Genomic DNA, 20,420 nt, shown 5'->3' on the forward strand with positions numbered 1-20,420 from the left:
TGGCGCGCTTTAGTGGGCATTGAGCCGCCGAGCTTGTTTTGCTGGATCTGTCTTTTGGGCCGCAGTCAGAACGGGATGCCTCAATAATGACTTCATTAGGTGCGGAGGAATGTGAGGTCGCCGGGCGAGTGTGAGAGAGGGCCCCCGTGTTTACGGTTGCGATGGGGGCCCGTGTGGGACGGGGGCCGTTTGAAGCGCAGCGGCCTGTGACAGAGGTTCCATTGTGTGTTGGCGTGGCTTCGGCTGGACCCGCACGGGGAGGGGGGGTGGGGGGCGAGGGGGGGAGGGGGTGTTCCTGTCAGCTGCTGCTGTTGGGCTCTAATTGACGTCAGCACACTTGCATGTGGGTTGTGTTGACTTCCTCTGAGCGCAGATGGACAGACAGTAGCATCCTGTGCTGATCAGGTGGGAGGGTGACTAGACCTCAATCTTAGCAACACCAGCGTTGTGTTTCGTGTTAAGTGTGCTTTGATAATCATTTCCTGCGTTTAAAGGGCTTCTAGGAACCTCTGTAAAGTTATTGCAACATGGACTTATCTTAGCATTTCAGTAGTATTTAGAAATTAAATACGGGGCAATTGTTTGACTGAACAGAGTTTACTAAAGACACATAAGGGGTTTTTATTCTAATCATCAAATTGCACCATCCTGAATGTTCTTTGGAAAGCCCTCTCACTGAAGCTCTGTGCAGTAGATATTGTGGCCTCAAAGTGTACAGTAGGTGTACCATATTAATCCCCTGAATGTAGACATTAGGCAAGCTGTCACAAAACGTATGTGTTTAAACAGAAGAAATACACTGATCTCTGTTTGTCCCTTGGACCATATGCAGTGTTCGTAATGGGGCAAACCCCCTCAGTGATTATAGCCCTTATGATGTAATCACACCCCGCTCTTTTTTCTGTGGCAACAAAGACAATGAGGAAAAGGAAAAACTGATTTCCTGCACTGTCCTGAGCTTTGTCCTCCGTGTCAGCCAAACAGGGTTAATGCACAGGAAAGGGAGCGCAGATTTTTCCTGTTTTTCAGTCACTGTCGTAACCTGTTGGATGAAACAGTAGTTGTTTTTCAGAAAGACTACCTGTGGGCCGGGATGGTGGGAAAGTAGGACGAATCTGTTTGCACTCGCCCCCTCCCCTCCATAATCGTGACACAGGGTTGTGTTCCTGCAGTTAGCTCACATGGCACAGTAACCAGTCATGTGTGGACAGCACCCAGTCAGTATTTGAACTTATGGAAAAATCTAAGCCTTCTGTTCAGTATAGAGCATTCTGATGCACCCAGGAATACTGTGTTCTTCATATAATGCTAAGTTCTGCTTGAATACATTTTCTATGTAGCTGATATTGTAGTTGTACTGTATGCTAGCAGAAAAAGAACAACTCAGCTTTGTCTCTTGTAGTGTGACAGTACAGATGTAGGTGAAAGATGGTGTTATTCAGTAAAAAACTGGTTTGTCATGTCTGCATTGATGATCAGATTCAGCCTTTACTGTATGGAATGTTGTTATCATGGTCAGATGTGTGAAAAGTTTTCTGTGCATGCTCAAGTGGAAAGGTTTTCACCATTTTCTGTAAGATTCCACTATGGGAAATCCCAAAGCCATGGTGTCTTGGGACTTCTGGGAAATGGAAACAGAAATAGATTCAAATTATAGTTGTTCCTACTTCTGTCTGTGAACATTCCTGTAAAACCAAAGTTTGTATCCAAATTTTATATCCAATCTTAGTCAATTATATAATTTTATTTCAGCTTAATTTGTGCTGTATATTACAGCAAAAAGAATAGGGGCAGATAGTTATACTATCAGCTGACAGGTCAATACCAATTTGTAAACCTAATGTACTTCTGATATGGTCTCCTACATTACAACATTCATGTTTACAATCATGAAAAGATTTAGGTATCTAGAGAAGTAAAGGCATTACCTAATGTGTAAGCTAGTTAACTGGTGGTTAATGGTTTAGTCCCTCTATGACAAATCTTACCTAGTAATGCTAATTCCCAGTTATAATTTAAGAAAACCTGTTAAATGTAAGTTTTGGCACACATTTACATAATGGTTTGGCATATATAACCTGGGAAGAGGTAAACTTGGTTCCTAGGTGACCATTGTAGGCAAGCAAACACAAAACACAAAAAATAACTGGTTAGCTAACACAACAGGGGCAGTTGAAGCTAAGTACTAAGTTGAAAATGCAGAATACACCTCTGCTACTATGTAGTGTCAGGTTTTTACGGTATTAAAATTGCCTTGCCAACAAGCTAGTTTTACTGTATCTGTTAGCAAGATAGCTGAAGTTAGTTGATGTCTTCCTGGACCAGCAATGCAGCATTACAACAGTCACCATGGCAGCAATTTATTCTATATGTATATAAGTATACAACAAAAAATCAGGCAAAAGATAACTTTGCAATGCATATTTTCAGCTTTTCAATAAAATAACTAGTTAGTATATCTTAATTAGTTTGTATATGCAGTCTAATAATTCAAAAGACCATATGGAGAGGAGAATTAACATCCTTGTTTGTAGCTTTATTTATCTATTTTGTTAGTGCACGTAAATGCCAACCTAACACTGGTTATTCTGAGGGGGTGGGGGGATTCTCTGTGGGATGGTTTTGTCCGTTTATGTCCTTTAAAACCAATGTGAGTGACTAATTGACATATTGACATTTATGGTGCTTTTATTCTAACACTCAGTGTGTCACTTTTGTGTAGTGTTTTTAAAGTAGAAGCAGGTTTCAAGGGCAGTTGCATATAAATGCAGTTAGTGTTCCTTTTTGTCTATTTTGTGTAACATGCTTGAGATCAAAGGACTAAACACTACACTCAGCTCAATTGTCTTTGGGGCCTTTTAAGTAAAAATGAATGCATTGAAACATTTTAAGTCATTTTGTGGAAGATCCTGGTGCTATAATAATGTTATTTAATGAGCCAACACTTGTAGTAGTGGCAAAGATGTCCTAGCCCTCCTGACCAGACAGGCTGATCTAGATCTACGTGCTGACATGACGCGGATGGAACAGAGTACCTGCTTTTGTCGGGGGCTCTTGGTTTTAGGTGACATTAACCACAAACAGAGACACTCAACGTCTGTGCCTTTTTCCTCATACTTAACTGTCAGAGTAACAAGCCTCTCTCACCTTTAAGAGTGAGCCAGGTGGGTCCAGCTGTACATGTACGTGGGAGATGGCCAGCCATCGGGATAATAATAGTTCTTTCTCCTGCACCTGTTGAGCGCATGTTAGCATTGACTGCTGACTCCCTAAGGAGCTGGCAGTTGGCCTGTCGGGGGTACGTGATGCCACGCATGTGGTAGCTGACAAGCCCTCCATAACCAATTCCAGCACGCAGTCACCAGGACGAGTCACACACAGAGCTGTGAGAAGCATCTGGAAGTCTGCCACTCCAACACCGCCCCCCCCTTCGTCCCTGGGTGCCACCACACAAATAACCGTAAACACACAGGATGCTTGTTAATTCAGGGCAGCAGTTTGTCGTCTACAGTGTCGGCTAGAGTGTCACTTCTAGAATACGTATCGTTTACAGACCATGGATTTAGAGACCTAGACTGGCTTGGATTTCAGGATGACATGGAATCATTCCCTTCCCTGCTCACTGAACTTCCAGTAAGTGTTTACTTTTTGGTGTACGCCTCTTTCCCACTGTAAAACCACAGAAAGAACATGCATAGTCTCTGGGCTGCTCTGTGAACCTGCTCTTTGAGAATAGCCTAACTCTTTTCTGAGGTGCATAGTGGCCGTGAGGTCAGACATGTAATTTCTTTTGAAGACCGCTGAAGTCTCCTCAATCGGTGTGTTAAACTAGAATTAAGCATGAGTTATGTTTAACAGCCCTGCCCATTCTTTCTTTTTAACAACCTCCAAGGGCCATACGTAGGTTGTTACTCTCCAGCACCACTGTATAGTCAGAATTCACCTCAGAACACTGATTGCTAACGTATTTTGATAGCTGTGGAAAACACACAGTGAAAATGCTGCAGTTTAAACAGACAGAAAAGCAACATGTGAGTGAACACGTCACACTCGGTCTCTGGCTGGAGTGCGTCTGTCATCTGAGTGACAAACAAAATCTTTTGTTCATTTGTAGTGTAAAATCACAGGCTGCTCATCAAAATATGCCACCGAAATTGCAGTTAATGAGCCAGATGTCTTTGTGAGTGTGGCAAATTGCATCTGCTGTTGTTGTTGATGACCAAAGCGCTCAATCTTTTGCCATAATCTTGCAATTTTGCCAACATCTATGAGGGCATTACGTGTCTTGTGCCCTTGTTTGTGAGTTAAGCACAAAAGAGGAAGTATCACCTTGCTGAGACGGCCGCAAGCCCGCTTTGGTGTCACGGTCGACCCCTGCCATTTCTTGTAAACTGGCAGAGTGAGGCGCTGATCACATGATGCATTTATGGACCTATTTGTGTTAACATGTGATGGAGATTGTTTCTTCTGTTTCTCACTCAGACCTCGAGAGCGGGGTTATGTATGAAGAAACAATAACTAGTTACTGAGCTACAGTTTATTTCTGAGGTGAAAATATAGTCTGTGCACTGCGATGCAGTGCCAGGAATCACAGCAGCTTATGTGGGCACCTGTGTGTTGTGGTGTGGTGTGAGGTTTATACTGGCTGCAATCTGAGGACTGACCAGGTAACAATGAGACCAGTCAGCTAGTCTGTGTACTGTCACTTGGAGATCAGGCATACAGTCAGTCAGACAGTGTGCTGTCACAGTGAGACCAGTCAGACAGTGTGCTGTCACAGTGAGACCAGTCAGACAGTGTGCTGTCACAGTGAGACCAGTCAGACACTGTGCTGTCACAGTGAGACCAGTCAGACACTGTGATGTCACAGTGAGACCAGTCAGACACTGTGCTGTTACAGTGAGACCAGTCAGACACTGTGCTGTCACAGTGAGAACGGTTAGACACTGTGCTGTCACAGTGAGGCCAGTCAGACACTGTGCTGTGACAGTGAGACCAGTCAGACACTGTGCTGTCACAGTGAGACCAGTCAGACACTGTGCTGTTACAGTGAGACCAGTCAGACACTGTGCTGTCACAGTGAGACCAGTTAGACACTGTGCTGTCACAGTGAGGCCAGTCAGACTTTTAGTGTAAGATTACTCTTACAGTTCAACCAGTTGTTCAGACAATGTGCTGCCAAGGTTAAACGATTGCTGCTTATCCGCATTTCCCTCATCAACTCTAGTGCCCTGATTATTAGTGGGGCATCCTCATTACATCCTCCATATGCACCGTTCAGTGTATACCATGACCACGTTCTTGCCTCTCGTGTGCTCTCTCTCTTTGTCTCTCTCTCACACACACACACCCATACACACACACACTTTGACTAAAAGGGAAGTGTGAGGCAGATAAACACATTGGAGATCATGTAGGTCAACATGAATGGACTGGAACTTGCCTGCATGACATCATAATGAATACTCACCTTTCCTTATAACCAAAGAAGTAAAGGGATGGGCTGGCTATGTGCGTATGCAGTGATGCTGTCACTCCTCCGGGTATAACTAATCTTGTCATCTACATCTTCAGTTTATAATAATCTCATCTCATAATCTGTTATGAACCAGTATGTGGGTTTTAAACTTGAATATATGTGAACACACAGTTATTACAGTACATAATCTATTGCATGCCCTTGCAAGTCACTGTATAGATCTTGAAATATAATATAATTGACAACCCCTGTTTATTCTAGTTTTGTGTTCTAAGAGTAAATTGGGTCATGTAATCATGATGTTATATTTTCAAATAAATCAAAGAGAGTAAAAAGATGCTGTTTTTTTTTTTTTTAGATTAGCTTTATATTTCAGGACCCAAGGCAAAGCCACTTTGGCCTTGAAAGAAGCAAAAGTTTAATGGAGTGCCAGGTATAAACCAGAGTCAGGCCAAAATCAATTTTGACATGAGGGCATCAAGGCCAAACTATAAAAGCAGTAATCCAGTTCATACAACCTAAAGTCACAAGACACATACTGTATACAAATATAAATCAATTTAAACCAAATCTATTTATTAAAACCATAAAATTCAAATATGGCAGGTACTGGTAAGTGCTCTGATTGTATGTAGATGGATGTATATTTATATTAATCTACTGAATTAATTTCTATTTCTGTTTCCACTAATGTATACTAATATTTATCTTTCTTTACATTTTATTTAAAGTGTCTATCCTTAATTGTTCAGTTTCAGTGAATTTGGCAACATCTGTGGTGACAAATTACAATTACATTGTAATTATGACTAGCCAGAATGTATTTGTAGATATCTAAAATGTAATTATGGATAGACAAGCAAAGCTATTAAATGTTAAAAGGGCTTGCCATATGCATCTTTCTTACATGGACGCTCTCCTGTTAGGTCAGTGTAAGTAACGTTAGCCCAACAGTTGTGACGTGAATGCTTGCCTGTGTGACGTAAAAGTGTGCAAGGGTGAGATAAACCCGCTGCCCATGACTCATGAGCATGAGGCTGGCATCAAACAGCGCTGTGGAAAACACTTCTGCGCATTACTTACTGGAGGATGGGCAACATTTTTTTCTTTGCAGTGCAGGTACTTATTTTTAAAAGGGCATTAAGGCCAAAATGCAGGGCATCCACGGCAATGACCGTATGGCCAGTGTGTAATTCAAGCCCTGGTATTTACATAGGAACATACCAGAGACAAACTGATTACAGTGTGGTGCTCTACCATCATGCATAATATTACAGTGCTCTATTGTAGTTCAGCATCACATAATAACTGAAAGAATCTGGTCCTTAGTGAAATACAATATTAACTTTTGAGCTGCCTCCCCTCTGGGCTGATTGGGTCTAGTGGTTTGTGGAACGTGGAGTAAGTGTACCTTGTACCAGCTGGAGGAGGTAGGCCTATTCTTTTTTTAAGTGGCTACTTCTTTCACCAGGTAAAGACAGGTAATTTAATGGGAAGGTTACATTGGCATCTGGTTTCCTGAGCATTGCATCACAGGCCATGAAATTTTAGTTAGGAACGAGGGGAGAGCCTTGGCTCTCCATAGGTTCACTAAGACGTCACGTTCTCTATCATGGTGCTTTGAGGCATTCCATTGGGAATCAGCACCTATTCACTTTGTACTTTGAGTATTGTCTATACATGGAATTGTGTTTTAAACAATTACCCAAAGATAACTGCAATGCATCTTTTTCTCAAGCCATGGCAAACAGAGATTATAATATCTATTATAATATCTTAGTGTTACTAAGTTTATTTAGTAACGCCTTGATATTATGATGTGTGTTTGAGGAGCAAAACATTAGCTGCAGATATATCAGTCACGTACATAGCCAGACAGGCAAAACTGAAGGCCAGTTAAGCATGTGACTTCTCTGACATGACAGCCCATCAGAGTGCTCAGGCTGGTTGGTGGGCAGCTGTGTCGTGCTGTCAAGCAGGCAGTAAGACTGCTGATACATCTCTGAGATAGCAGCGGTCTGCGGCTCAAATTATTTCCACTCATCGCACCCACCTGCTGTCCTCTGTGGCTGTCTGGTCAACAGAGCAGACTGTCTGAACACGTCCCCAGTCCACTGCGTGTCGCGATAAAACGAATTCCCAGCAAACATTAACTTTCTGGCACTCTGACCCCTTGCTACAAATGCGAAGGCCTGTGTCCTAGTTTGAATGCCACCCTGACCAGCCTTTTCAGACACACACACACCATCAAACCGAGCCCCTGTCCATGCCTGCCCTCCCCGTGCCGCCATATTTAAAGACGGCGCGATAATACGGCGTGTTAATATTCCGGCGTGACCGGTGTTATCCGTGCACCGTAAGGACATGAGCAGCATTAGAGTCATGCACATACGGCACAGCCATGTCCGGACTGGGCAGCCCCCCGTGGGGAGTGCTCTGCGTTTGCACACACCGCGGTATCAACGCGGCTTCTGCTGAGAGGCCCACGCCGGAGGTGTGGAATATCACGCCGTCTTCCCAAAGCCCCTCCGTTCTCTTTTCGCCTCTGTCGATGCAAGTTGTGCTAGTGCTTTTATTTTGCTCAAACTCCTGGAGACAGTGCCATAACAAACCCCAAGCTCGGGTCCTTCCCTGAGGTGAGCGGTGACCCTTCTTCGGGCAGCTGGTGTGTTTCATCACGGACGCCATGCTTCAGTGGATCCTTCGGTCTTCAAGAAAACAGTGGCTACAGCGCAGTGAAAATCTGAATAGGGAGGCTGTGAGAAAGTTACATGTCTTAAGTCTCTCTTGAGGGACCGCACATGACCCATGCAAAACCTGAATGAATGACTCATGCAACGTAGGAGAGTCATCTATTTCTAAACTATTTAATCATTAGACTTGATAATAATTGGCCTGTTTTGTGAAATGTTCTTCATTTAATCGGGATCCTTGCTCTTGATATAAATACAGATTATTACCTTCACCTCAAAAATGAAAATTAACCTTATGAAGCTTACGTTATGGTACATTGTGCTAGCATTGTAAACCCTTACCAACCCTCAAGGCTTATACTGAACTTTGTGAAAGGCTATTTATTTATGCTGCCCTGGCATTTGGCACTGCACTGATTAATATATTTTACAGTCCAGGACAGCATATACATTTGCAAGTGTGAAGTCTTTGCACATGGCTGGGATATTCTGCTCTGCTGTGTTTGGGCTGATAAGATTGTTCCTTTGATTTGTCGCTGTTTCACACTTGAACCAGTTGAATGTGTGGGAACTGAATTATGTAACTTTGTGGCACATTCACACAAAAACAAATAGCACAGGGTGATAAACATTTCTATCTGAACATGTTGATAGGAGATAAATACACTGGAAAATATGCACAAGATGTACTCAATACATTTGTACGGTAAAACATATACCTGAAAATTTTCCATAGAATGTTGGAATTTTCCACAGAAAGTTCTATAGTCACCAGGTGTTTTTTGTGATTGTCTAGTCTTTTCGAGTCAGAAGTACATTGTTTTTCTGTATTCTGAATGTTTCTGCCAGTTTTTCCCTACATTCAGAGAAATAAAATGGCCACACTTCTAATACCTTGGCTCATTTTTTTGGATGAAATCAGTTGTGCCATGTGTCATATTTACCTGACCTTATAGTGCTGCAACCAAAGCAAGTTATGATCACATGGTTTCCCATGGTCCTCAGCGAGAGGACAGGTACAGACCACAGGAAACCGCAACCGTGCCATCTGCATTGCTACGTACTGAAAAAACCCAAGCCATATTTACAGGGTAAATATTTATACACATTTCCTTTGATAAAAACTGGTGTATTTAACAAAAATGGGGGCTGGCTAGGGGAGGGGCTAAAAGTCTCTCCACTTTCCAAAAAGAAGATGTTGAGACCTTATCTTTAAATGAACTGCTAATGGATATGCTGTGGATTTTTATTAAATAAAGTGAATGTCTTTGCCCCCACTGTTGGGTGCTCATTGGCTGCCACTGCCTTCTTGATAGTCTTGGTAGATATATCTTTCAGCTACTTAGTAGAAACCTTCCAGAGGGGATGAAAGACCTATGTTTCCAAACTGGCAGCTTCTCCGCTTCTTTAATTTCATAAACAAGACCCAACAAAGTCCCTCAGGTTAGATGATAAAGAGGCAGTTGTCCTCTGGTCAGACTGCTAGACTGCTATCTCATGGGACAATGCTGGAATACTTCAGCCTGAGTTTTCCTGAGAGGTGCTTTCAACATCCTTCAGAATGAGGGGGTAACTCTAGACTCGACCATGATCACAGGGTGGAATTGGAGACCTCCATATATGGTTACCATTCTAAGCCATTGTGCGGGCAGATGAAGCCAAGTGCATGCAGGATGCAAAGACAATAGCCACACTGCTCCAAACAGACATTTGTTTACGCTTGCTCAGGATGGCAAGCGCTTACTTGTTTGTTTTAAAAGTTTGCTGTCTTTGGATGCTCTGAAAAAGCTCCTGAAACGAGAATATCAGATCTGTCTTATTCCTTCCACGGTCCTATAGACAGATGTATACCCAGAGAATGCACAGGCACTGTGCTGTGCCATACTATATGGGAGGATTTGAACCCGTGAGTGGAAAATCACACCGTGGGAGCCAGTTCTCTCTGTACACGTGCAGACTCAGAATCGGCAGATCTGTCGATCTGCTTTGCTGATAAAAGCTGATTTAGTCAGAAAATGACACAGATCTCCCCACTTCTGTTTTCTATCCCCTGGGCCTTGCCAGGTCAACACTTAACCTGCAGTACCCACACTATCCAATAAGAACAATCACCTAAAATCTCCTACTCACAGAGATTAAGAATGTTATATTACAGTGAATAAAATTGTGTATTATTAACAGCAAAACAGGGTGTTTACTTTTTTATGCCTCCCTGAAGTGTGAAAAAGTTGAATTAAATTACAATGGCAATAGTCAGTAAAGAGTGAATTTGTATGTTGCAGAAACCAGCTGTCATTTAGCTGACAGAAAACACAGTGGTTTCATTTTGTAATGGGTTTTCCGCTTGGCTCCGCTCCTCTGAGAGGAAGTCCATGTCAGATTTTTTGCTCAGCTCTGCCATAAAGCAGGCCCTGAAAGCTGGAAGCGTGCACCCTCAGTAAGTATTTGAATTATGCCATTGACGTCAGCACGGTCATAAAGCAGACGGCTGCCCCTCCCAGAAGTATTCCATGCCAAAGAGCTGGATGCTGTAGTACAGATGCATTCACACAGGCAGGGGGAGGGAAAAAACTGCTAGCCAATGTTGTTTTGATATCTTGAAAGATTAAGTCCCTGTCTAAACTGAGAAACTCTCAATGTGAAACATTGTTTATGCAAAAAAAAATAAGAATGGGTTTCAGTTCCTGCTTTATGTTAGAAAAAAGACATTTCTCATTTGTGTTGTTTCACTAGCCAAAGAAAACTGTGGGCTGCTAGGAACCGCCTTAGCTCTCTCAGTGCCTGCCTACAAGAAAGCAGATAAAAACAACGCTCGTCTGTGTCTGATTTCTAGCGCTGACGTGTGGCGTTTAATTGAGTCACACTGATATTAGCAATTATTATCCGCTGATATAAATGTGAGCTGCCAGAACAATGAACAGGAGAATTAATTACAGGCCGCAGAGTCTGTGGACGTAGCAGTAGTGTAATGCACTGACGGAGATACATTATCTGCAGTCAGATAGCTGAAACACCAAATGGCTTGTGACTCTGACTGTTTCTGTAGCCTTCACACAGCATTAACATTTCCATTGCAAAACTGTCAATGGCAAAAATTGGCCTCGGTGGTTCTTGAGTTTTTCTTTTGCTGTATTCAAATGTTGTTTTGTTTGAATTCAGGAAATGCATGTTTTTGATCTGCCTGAGTGATAAAGCTGAAATCCAGCTCTCTTGTACTTGCCCTACCGTACAAAAGGAACTTAAGTTACACAAGACAGGTGATACCAGGCCATGGGCCTGAATAACCTTCAGTCAGACTGTTTTCCATGAAAAAGTCCAGTGCTGTAGTTTGACTAGCAGTGTAGCAATGTCTCACAAAAACAACTCAAGAGCCCCAAATCCCAATAGTATCCCAATGATAACTCCATTCACCAGATTACTTTGCCTTTAGTGTAGGAAAACACAGTTTTGGTAAAAGGCTTTCCGAACTGTGCTAACAGGTTTGTCTGGGGGCAAATGCAAGTGACTATAACAATCCCGCCATTGAGGACGGTCGGGGCTCCTGCCTGGGGCCAGGCGTTTCGGGCTGGGTGAAACAACAGAGCCATTTCTGTGCTGTGCGGCATGCGGCCCCTCGGACCGCAGCGATAAACTACGTCTGTGTTAAGAGCTTTCTGCTATTGGGACTTTTCACGGGGGTTCTGGGGGGGGGGGGGGGGGGTCTGGTTCTTTGAGGGGAGCCCCGGGGACCCTTTGCGTAATGCACAGCCGCCATCACCGAGTGAGCCAAACTCACTTCTCTGACAGTCCGCCGCCATGTTCTGTCACCTGAACCAGCTTGCCGCAGCTTTGCCTCAGTTTGCCGCACATTTCAGGGGTGTCCCCTTGTTAACTGTGAGGATTAATTTTGGGTGAAAGTGGCTTTGCTGCACAGTCAGGGGACTGAGGAGAGGAAGGGGGCAGTGTGGCATCGCTGTGCGAGAGAGACTGGACCCGGACCCGGACCCGGACCCAGACAGGGCCGCGGCTCTCAGTGCACACAGAGGCTGTTCTGTGCGTATCCTGTATGCTGAAAGCATCTCACTGTGACTGTGTACCTGAGCTTTAAAGAGCGCATGGGGCCATTCTCTGGAAACCATCAGCAGTTTACCATGTACTTTCCTGCATATATATATATATATATGTATGTGTGTGTGTGTGTGTGTGTGTGTGTGTGTGTGTATAAGTGCGTGAGTGTGTGTGCACGGATGTGTGGTTTTTTTTGTGTAGGATATTTTCCTGTCAGGAAAGGACTCGTAGCGCAGTTACATGTGACTCATGTACAGCTGTGTATTTTTTATTCAAAAAATGTATACATTCCATAGCAATAGTTCTTTTTTTTGGGGGGGGGGGGGGTGAAGCACTCCTATGCAGGCTGATAATTTAATGAGTTGCAGCAATGCTGAAATTTCAGTTTTATGTATTTTTACTGCTCCACTTGTTTGAGCAAAGTGCTCAATCTGTGTTTAGCCGATAGAGTCAACCCTGTGGTCTGATCCCCATCAAAATCTGGCCTCCAGTAAGAGATTACACATAATCACAGATCTATTTTCCACTTTAAGCAGTGAAAAACAGAAAGTTCTAAAATGTTTTTCCTAAACTGAACATCAAGGTTACAATTTTACAGTCTTCCTCGATATTACGTCACTATATCTTTTTTGGAACACAGCCCTGGGAAATTAATTGCAACCCTTTCATAGATATAACTGCTATTTATTTATACCTCCCAAGAAAGGCAAGGGGTTCAGAATGTTTTCCTTTCCTAAACAAAGGTCGGAGTGACTCAATGTTGTTTGATTTATACATAATTTCTTTTTGCTTCTAATTATTCTGTGGAATTTGTTTCACATAATCTTTATGAATAGGTTATTTCCAGTCCTTGGAACTGTGTGGTCCAGATGTCTGACCTTCCATCTCCACACGTCACTTGTCCAGGGTGCAACAAGCTTCACGCTGGGCTGATTTTTAAGAAATGCATCACTGGTTTATTTGAAATGTCTTTGGCAAGAGTTCTTGTCTTCTGCGAATGAGTGCTTGGAAAGGAAATGAAAAGGACGGAAGGAACGGCTAAAACCTCCTCTCTTGTGTTTCCTCACAGGGCTTCTGTTGTAAGGCCCAGTGTGACAAAATGTACGTTTGCTCATTCACCATGAAACCGATAGTATATGCAGTGGGAAGTTCACTGAATCTCTGTGGAGGTCTTCTGACTGCTGCTGTCAGTACAAGATAAACCGCTACACCCTCCCCCCCTCCAAAAACCTCCGCACACCTGTTCTGTCCCTTGCCTTAAACTGGTCCACAGAGTGTTAAAGTATTCATGTGGGCAGGTCCTCCCCCTTCTTTCCCAGGGCCATAGGAAATGTGGCTGTAGCTTAAAAGACGGCCTCACTGTAGACTATTACAATGGCGATTGTGGTGCGTGGTGGCACTGGTCTTGTGGCCAGCATGGTGCTCATATCTCCTCCTGTATGACCCTGCCATCCTCTGCCACAGGCCTCATTGGCACACCGTGGGCAAACTCTAATGTTATTTCCTGGCACAAGCTCCTTCTCTGCGAAGGTGCCAGAGACCACATCAGCTGCTCCCATGAGCGGGGGACTGTGGAAAACCCCTTCTTACGTACATGTGGTGTGACAGCTCACTGGCCTATTCATCTCTTATGTTAAAACTCAGTGGCAGTGATGTCAATGTCCTGCGCGGGCCGGGCGTGAACTTTGTTTTACGTAGAGGCTGCAATGTAAATCAAACCGCCCGTTTGCAAAGAGGGTTGTGGGGGCGTGTGCTTAAGCCCCGCTCTGTTCTCTGTGTATCCAGCGATTATGGAAATAGTTTAACTGTCAATGCTGAAGATACTCTATCTGGCCTTTTTGACCCTTTGGCTAAGATGTCATCTGGAACATAGTGGGGCTGTTAAGCATGTTTATGTGTCCATAAATCTAACTCCAGCTGACTTTTGTTGGATTTGTGGGTGCCAGTTGAAATTCAAGACTAATCTGCCCCATGCTTGTCTTTTATCTGTTGGTTTAAAGGTTGAATTATATATAGAACAGCAGGTTTAGAAGAGTCCCAACAAGGAAGTCCACTTATGGGCAACTTGTGGGCAGCCAGGAGGTTACTGGGGCCTGAAGGGCCCAGTTTACTGGACTGCTCTTCCCAGGGAATCCACTCCGGGGTTTGGAATCGCTCGGGCCGGGGCTGAAGGAAAGGATTTGATTTACTTTGCAAACAGACGAGGGCCCGACACGTTGGCGGGGGAATGAAGTTGTCCTCTCATGTCGGGAGTGCAAACAGAGCCCCGCTTTGACGGGAGGCTGATCAGAGCCGGGATCGCAGTCAGCACAGCGGTGCGAGCCCGTCTGTCTCTGCCGCCGTGGCGCGACGGTGCCAAGGTTAGGAGGTCCGAGCGCGCGCTGTCCCCAAACGTGCGCAGACGGAGGCTGTCCGTCCGTACCGACCGGCCCAGCGGCCCCTCTGCAGATCAGCCCCAGAGGTTCATGGCAGCAGCTCTCTTAGGCACTGTGCGCTAGGCAGCGGGCGCTAAGCGTGCTCTCGGCTAACATAGGGTGGTACCCTGAAGGAAACGCTTTGTGTCGGCTGCGTAGAGGCACACATTTCAGTTCTCCGTCGCTTTTCAGAGGCAGGGAGGGTGAGTGAGGGAGGGAGCAAGCCAGCCCAAGCACCTCCCACTAGCTCCCTCAGCAAGGGGCCCCACTGACATCACAGTTGACAAAAGCCAGGGGGCGGGCCTGCCGAGTCAGAGGGGGGAACGCAGCAAGGCGTGTGCCACTCTGCCTGCAGAGTGAATGAAAGTGACAGCTTGTGCCCATGATGAAGGAGCACTGCGCAGCCCCCTGCAGTGTAGCACTCGGGCGCCCCGGAGACCGTCTGCACAGCGGCATGGAGCAGCTGGACCCTGAATACATGTCCATGTGTCTGTTTGCAGAGGACTCCTACCAGAAACTGGCAATGGAGACCATGGAGGAGCTAGACTGGTGCTTAGACCAGCTGGAAACCATACAGACCTACCGATCCGTTAGCGACATGGCCTCCAACAAGGTAAGACTTTGCAACAAAGCTCTGCAGATTTCATGGAGTGAGTCAACATGCTTTCAAATGATGTCGGTGAGAACAGTAAACGAAGCTGTGATAGTTAAGTCGTAACTATGGCTTTGAGTATGTACTTTAGTCCCGTCCTTTTGAAGAGTGTCTGTGCACTCCTGAGTAACTTTATCTTGTTTGCAATCTTAGAAGTGGGTAACAGAGGCCGTGCAGTAAGAAGATAGTTTGATGGCTGTTTTGTTGCACATGGCAGTGCCTGAATCATCCCTGTTGTGTTTTGCATTTGGTACCTGCTAGTGATAGCTATGTGAAATGGTCTTTCCATTCAGAATTTTGTAGGCAAGTGTCGCTCATGTATTGACCCTGACCATTCGTCAAGGTTTAATGTCAGTGGACATTAAGCGTAGTTTGCTTTCCCAAACCCGCAGCAATATAATCTGTTCATAATGGCTCATTATTAGGTCTTATCAAATGCTAATTTTACTCTGCCCTTATTAGCTGCACGTCCTAACTTAGGAAAACAAAAATTAAGCTAAGCTTCGTTGAGCCTTGAAAACAGTAGCTACTTCTCTATCTTTATGGACTGCTATCAATATGAAGTTGCTGGTCAGCATGAATCAGTTTATTCCAGGGGTCAGAGCTCAGTAAACATGGAGGCCAGGTCACTGTCGGGCATAGAGAGCGCTGATGGTTTTAGGTTCTGTACGGGAGCTGCGGCTTCCAGCGAGAACTCCAGACAGAGGCGAAGGCCAGTTGCCGCTTTTTATGTGTTGACTCAAATTTCCTGTCTCCTTCCTGATCCCGGCTTCACCAGACTACAATGGCCCCCGAGTAAAGGGGGCAAGACTAACGGCTTGTTTTTTTCTGATTACTGACGTCATTCGGGAGAAACAAAAGAATGAGAATTTTTTGGGCTTGCGGTAGGAACAATTGACTGACACGCAGCGTAGCGTGTTTGCACTGTAGTGTTTTTGTCGTCTCATAGGACTATGTGGTAACACATAATTTGTATTGTTGACCATGCATAGTCCCTTTGTTGTTGATGCAGTATCATTCAGTATGTTGTGCTGTCTTGAAGTGTAATTCTGAACTGTACAGCTCTGGTGGGGCTGAATGCTATCAGAGATTTGAATGTCAGCCAATAGTGGAGGTGATCATCAAGGCAATTCTCAGTGCTCAGTCCGTAATGCCATTTGTTTACTTGTCACCCCACTGACCTATATCTTTGTCACTGAAAAGGACAGCTTCATAAGGAATTTATGTAGCTATACCTTGGCGATTAAGATCAAGTGTTGACACCAAATACAACATTCATGAATCACCTGTGTGGTTGCTTTGTAAGCATGCTGGGGGGTTTCAGTATGGTTGTTGTGTAAGCCATGAACACTCATTTAAGGATCAAGCATCTGATACAGGTTCAAACTGCATGGTACGACTCTACATTTTACACTTTAAGTGTCTGTGTTAAAATGAACAAGCAACCGTTCAGTTTTAATGCTAATTTACTGTCCATGAAATAAGACAAATATTCCTAATCAAAAAAACCTTTAATATTTTAATATTAAAGTGTGAGTTGACCAAAAAATCTTATGGAAATTATGTCTGGGCAAAATATAATGCCTGTAATATAATGTAATGGTTAAGTATTTTCATTGTGTGTCTATCAAAGATGAATTAAAGGGAGATTTGTTAAGTATGTACATGAAAATGGCAGTTTTTTTGTTAGAGCCTGTTGAGCAGTGTATGTGTGTGGAGAGATGAAGGGGTGTTTCTGTCCGTTGTTTTTCGCTAGCTTGCCCCAGTCCAGGTTTAACCTGACTGACCGTGGTGTAATGTCTCTGTTCCCATTCCAAAACACGGCCGGCTAAACTCAAAACTGTTATGTCTGGAAATCTGTTTATAGGTGTGACAGAAAATTGGGCAGATATCCTCACATTCTTGATCTCCCTTCTCCCTGTTTTTTTTTTTTTTTTACTGTGAACGTGCCAAGCCCGATGAAGTGTGCCAGCCACATATCTGACCGGGGTGGTATTGTAAAGGATCATTTTACCTGTGAGTGATTACTTGCCTGGCCATCCAGCGGGGGCTGGACGTTTTCTGTAAATAACCAGGTTAAAGACTCATGCTGGAGAGGTGGGGCCAGCGAAAGAGGGAGTGCACAGAGACTCTTTAACAGTCAGAGGGGTTTACGCAAAGAGCACAGCGCTCGTGGGATAGTAACGCTATCACATTTCTCAACTTCCCAATGTCAGAGAGCCACAGACCGTCAGACAAGAACAGCTGCTCCTCAGTCCGTTTCACTAAGGACAAATAAGCCAGACAGCTTACAATAAAATGGGCGCTTGTATTGAAAAGAAAGAAAGGAAGGTGGCGAAGGCTAATTACTGGAAGAAGGTGAGAGTCTTTTATTTTTATGTTTTCTTTGAAGTTTGAGGGGGCACATTTGGTTCGTGTAGGTTTGATGGCTTCATTTTTCAGACTTTTTTATATGGCTTATTTATTATATTTTTATTTATTTGAATGTTAAGTGCATTCTGTAGTAAAGTGATTTTGACTGATGCTGCAGTGATACTGTAGCATACTGGTAAATTGCTGAATTGCTGTTCTCCGGAGTGTTTGATATTGAAATGTGTTGATAGCTTGAATGTGTCATTGCTCCACAAATATGTAGTTAATGTAGGAGTACTTAACTGTATTTTGGAGATTTAATTGTCCATTGTATAATTGTCCATTTTAAAGCCCAAACAATAAAATCACTTGTTGCTTTATAGCAATGCTTACGGATGCCAGCGAATGTTGTTTGAATTAATGATACATGAAAATAAATTGGAGCTCAACCAGGCATCCCAGCTTTGCTGTGTGACCCGTATTTTAGAATGGTCCAATTAAACAGGAGAGGAGGAAAGTTCCACAGAAAATAACAGCAAATAAAATGGCCTTTTTATTTCCATATTCTCAAGAAATTATCTGTCCAAACAAGCAGTGTCTATGACTTAGGAAAGTGGCCTGTGTAAGGCTGTTTCCACATGCTGATGCCAAGCTATGCGGCAGCCCCCTGGATTAAAAATGAAAAATGATTGTTTTGTCCAGTGAAATGGCAGAGGATTCATCAACAACCATACTCTTAGAAAGAATGATTCCTTTTAGCTGTTCAGGAATCATACCCTCACCACCTAACCTCGCGATTAACTGTTAAATTCTCTCTCAGTTAGTGAAATGTGTTGTTTTTATTATATAGTTCAATGGCATTCTGAGGGGATTTTGTATTACTTGCCTTCTGAAGAAGCATAATGACTTGTGGCTTGTGTGCTCCTGACGGACACACTTCACTTGAAGGGGAAGTGCGTGAATGCGTTGTGTAATTTGGCCAGTGCGCACATTCCTCTTGCCTTATTGCACCATATGGTGATGGCATGTCTGCGCACTGCGCTGCTCGGGGAAAAGCCGAAAGGGCTCTGACTCGTTCACAGGAAGCGGGACTCATTATCTGAGTTGTAAGTTGGGTTGTTTTCTGTAACCCAGCACTTACTGTTTCACCTGTCTTACAGGACATATCCTGTGTGACGTGGCATTTCTCATGAGATGTGCTACCCGTTTGCCATTGCTGTAAAATGAACAGGCACCATAAATGTCCATGCAAACAAAACTATAGCCGATCTAAAGACTAAAAAAAGACTAAAAAAACAGAGGGGCTGTCTATTCATGAAACACCTGCGTATGATCTTGCGCTGCACTGGGGATTCATCGAGTTTTATCAGCCTCTTAAGCGGTTGTTTAGGCTTCCAGATGATAAGGAGTCAGATTGGAGAACAAGCAGCAGCTTTTCTGCTGGGTGAATTGTGCCCACCAGTGGCAGAGAGTGCAACTGCTGTATGGAGGATGAGCAGTACAGTGTTGTGTGTATGGAGATATATGTAAACAATTTTTTGGGATGTTTTATTTTTATATATATAAAATTGTAAAATTGCGTCTTGAAATGTTCTGTATTTTGAGAAGAAATCTACATGATACATTGTAATGTATCCTTAAAGATGCATTATATCGTTAACAAATTGTTCATTACCAAATATATTTTAAAATGGTTGCCGGTCTTTTGTCTTCCTCAATCTACAAGAAATGCGTTCGTGTCTCATTGAGCGAGTGAGAAGCTGAACGTCAGGCTCGTGCTGCATCGGGATCAGCCTTGAATAACCAGCAGGTTTACAGAATGAAATGCCACAGCCATTCACCCTTTCTGGGCCCATTAATGTCACTTGAGCCCAGCGCTGTTCGCTGGCAGACACAGGCTCTCCCCAAAGTCACCGTCCACGCGCAGCAAGGCCACCTTAGACAGCCTGTTAGCGACACCAAGGCTCTGCTCCGCAATTAGCTTGAAACTCCATTTTAAATTTACCTTTAATTCTTATGCTATCTGTTGATGTTGTTTTAAACATTAATGAAAATTGACCCAGCAGAGAAGTAGCTTTGAGGCGAACGGGTGCATTTTGGTTGAAATTGAATAGTTAAAATGTCAGATCTATTCAAATGTTTAAAAGGACCATTGGTGAATTGTATGGGGGTGGCAGCACTGGAATCCGGGGAGAGATGAGCTTTGTCATACAGCACAGCTGAAGCACGTCCTCCTGTCACCCGGAGGCGTGTTCCGCAGAGCTCCATAATGCTGGGTGATCCTAACCTAGTTTTTTTTTGTTGTTTGTTTTTTTTTTGCGGCGCTGTTATATAAAGAGGACTTTCCGCAGAAAAGGGATAATCCCACATCTTTTCACGGGGGCCTTGATGTTCCTCTCAGCATTCCACGCACGTACTCCCTCACATCTAAAGCACATATGTTGCAGCTCCACAGATGCTGTGCTCTGAAAACTGCAGCACTTTAGACTGATAAATATGGGGCTTGTTTCTGCGTGACATAGTTTGGCTGGCAGTCCTTGTCCTGGACGTGAGAATGAAGAGAATTAAATTTGCTTGAAAAACATATCTATACCTCTTGTTAAAAAAAAATATTTTAAGTCTGGTTGGAAAGACTGAAAATCAGTTAACCCAAGTCATATGAGTTTCCTTTGATACCTACGACAAAGAGAAAAACAGATTTTTACGTAACGGTCTAGACATGAAGAGTATTTACTACATTGGCAAGAACAGCTGGGGAGAAACGGACATGACTTCTGAGATGA

The 20,420-nt window shown here is 43.7% G+C and overlaps 1 protein-coding gene across 7 annotated transcripts in view; it reads left to right on the plus strand.

Annotated features, from left to right (window-relative positions):
* pde4ba (phosphodiesterase 4B, cAMP-specific a) overlaps nt 1–20,420 on the plus strand; it is a 140,229-nt gene that overhangs the window by 109,507 nt on the left and 10,302 nt on the right. For 6 of the 7 annotated variants that reach the window (XM_035413290.1, XM_035413291.1, XM_035413292.1 and 3 more), the window contains one exon: nt 15,134–15,246. In XM_035413290.1, the coding sequence (XP_035269181.1) occupies nt 15,134–15,246 (113 nt within the window). Of the gene's footprint in view, nt 1–14,243; nt 14,268–15,052; nt 15,247–20,420 lie in introns of all 7 variants that reach the window. The other variant, XM_035413297.1, reaches the window with a different exon arrangement.

The sequence above is a fragment of the Anguilla anguilla genome, chromosome 4, assembly GCF_013347855.1.
Source record: "Anguilla anguilla isolate fAngAng1 chromosome 4, fAngAng1.pri, whole genome shotgun sequence".
Lineage (NCBI taxonomy): Eukaryota > Metazoa > Chordata > Actinopteri > Anguilliformes > Anguillidae > Anguilla > Anguilla anguilla.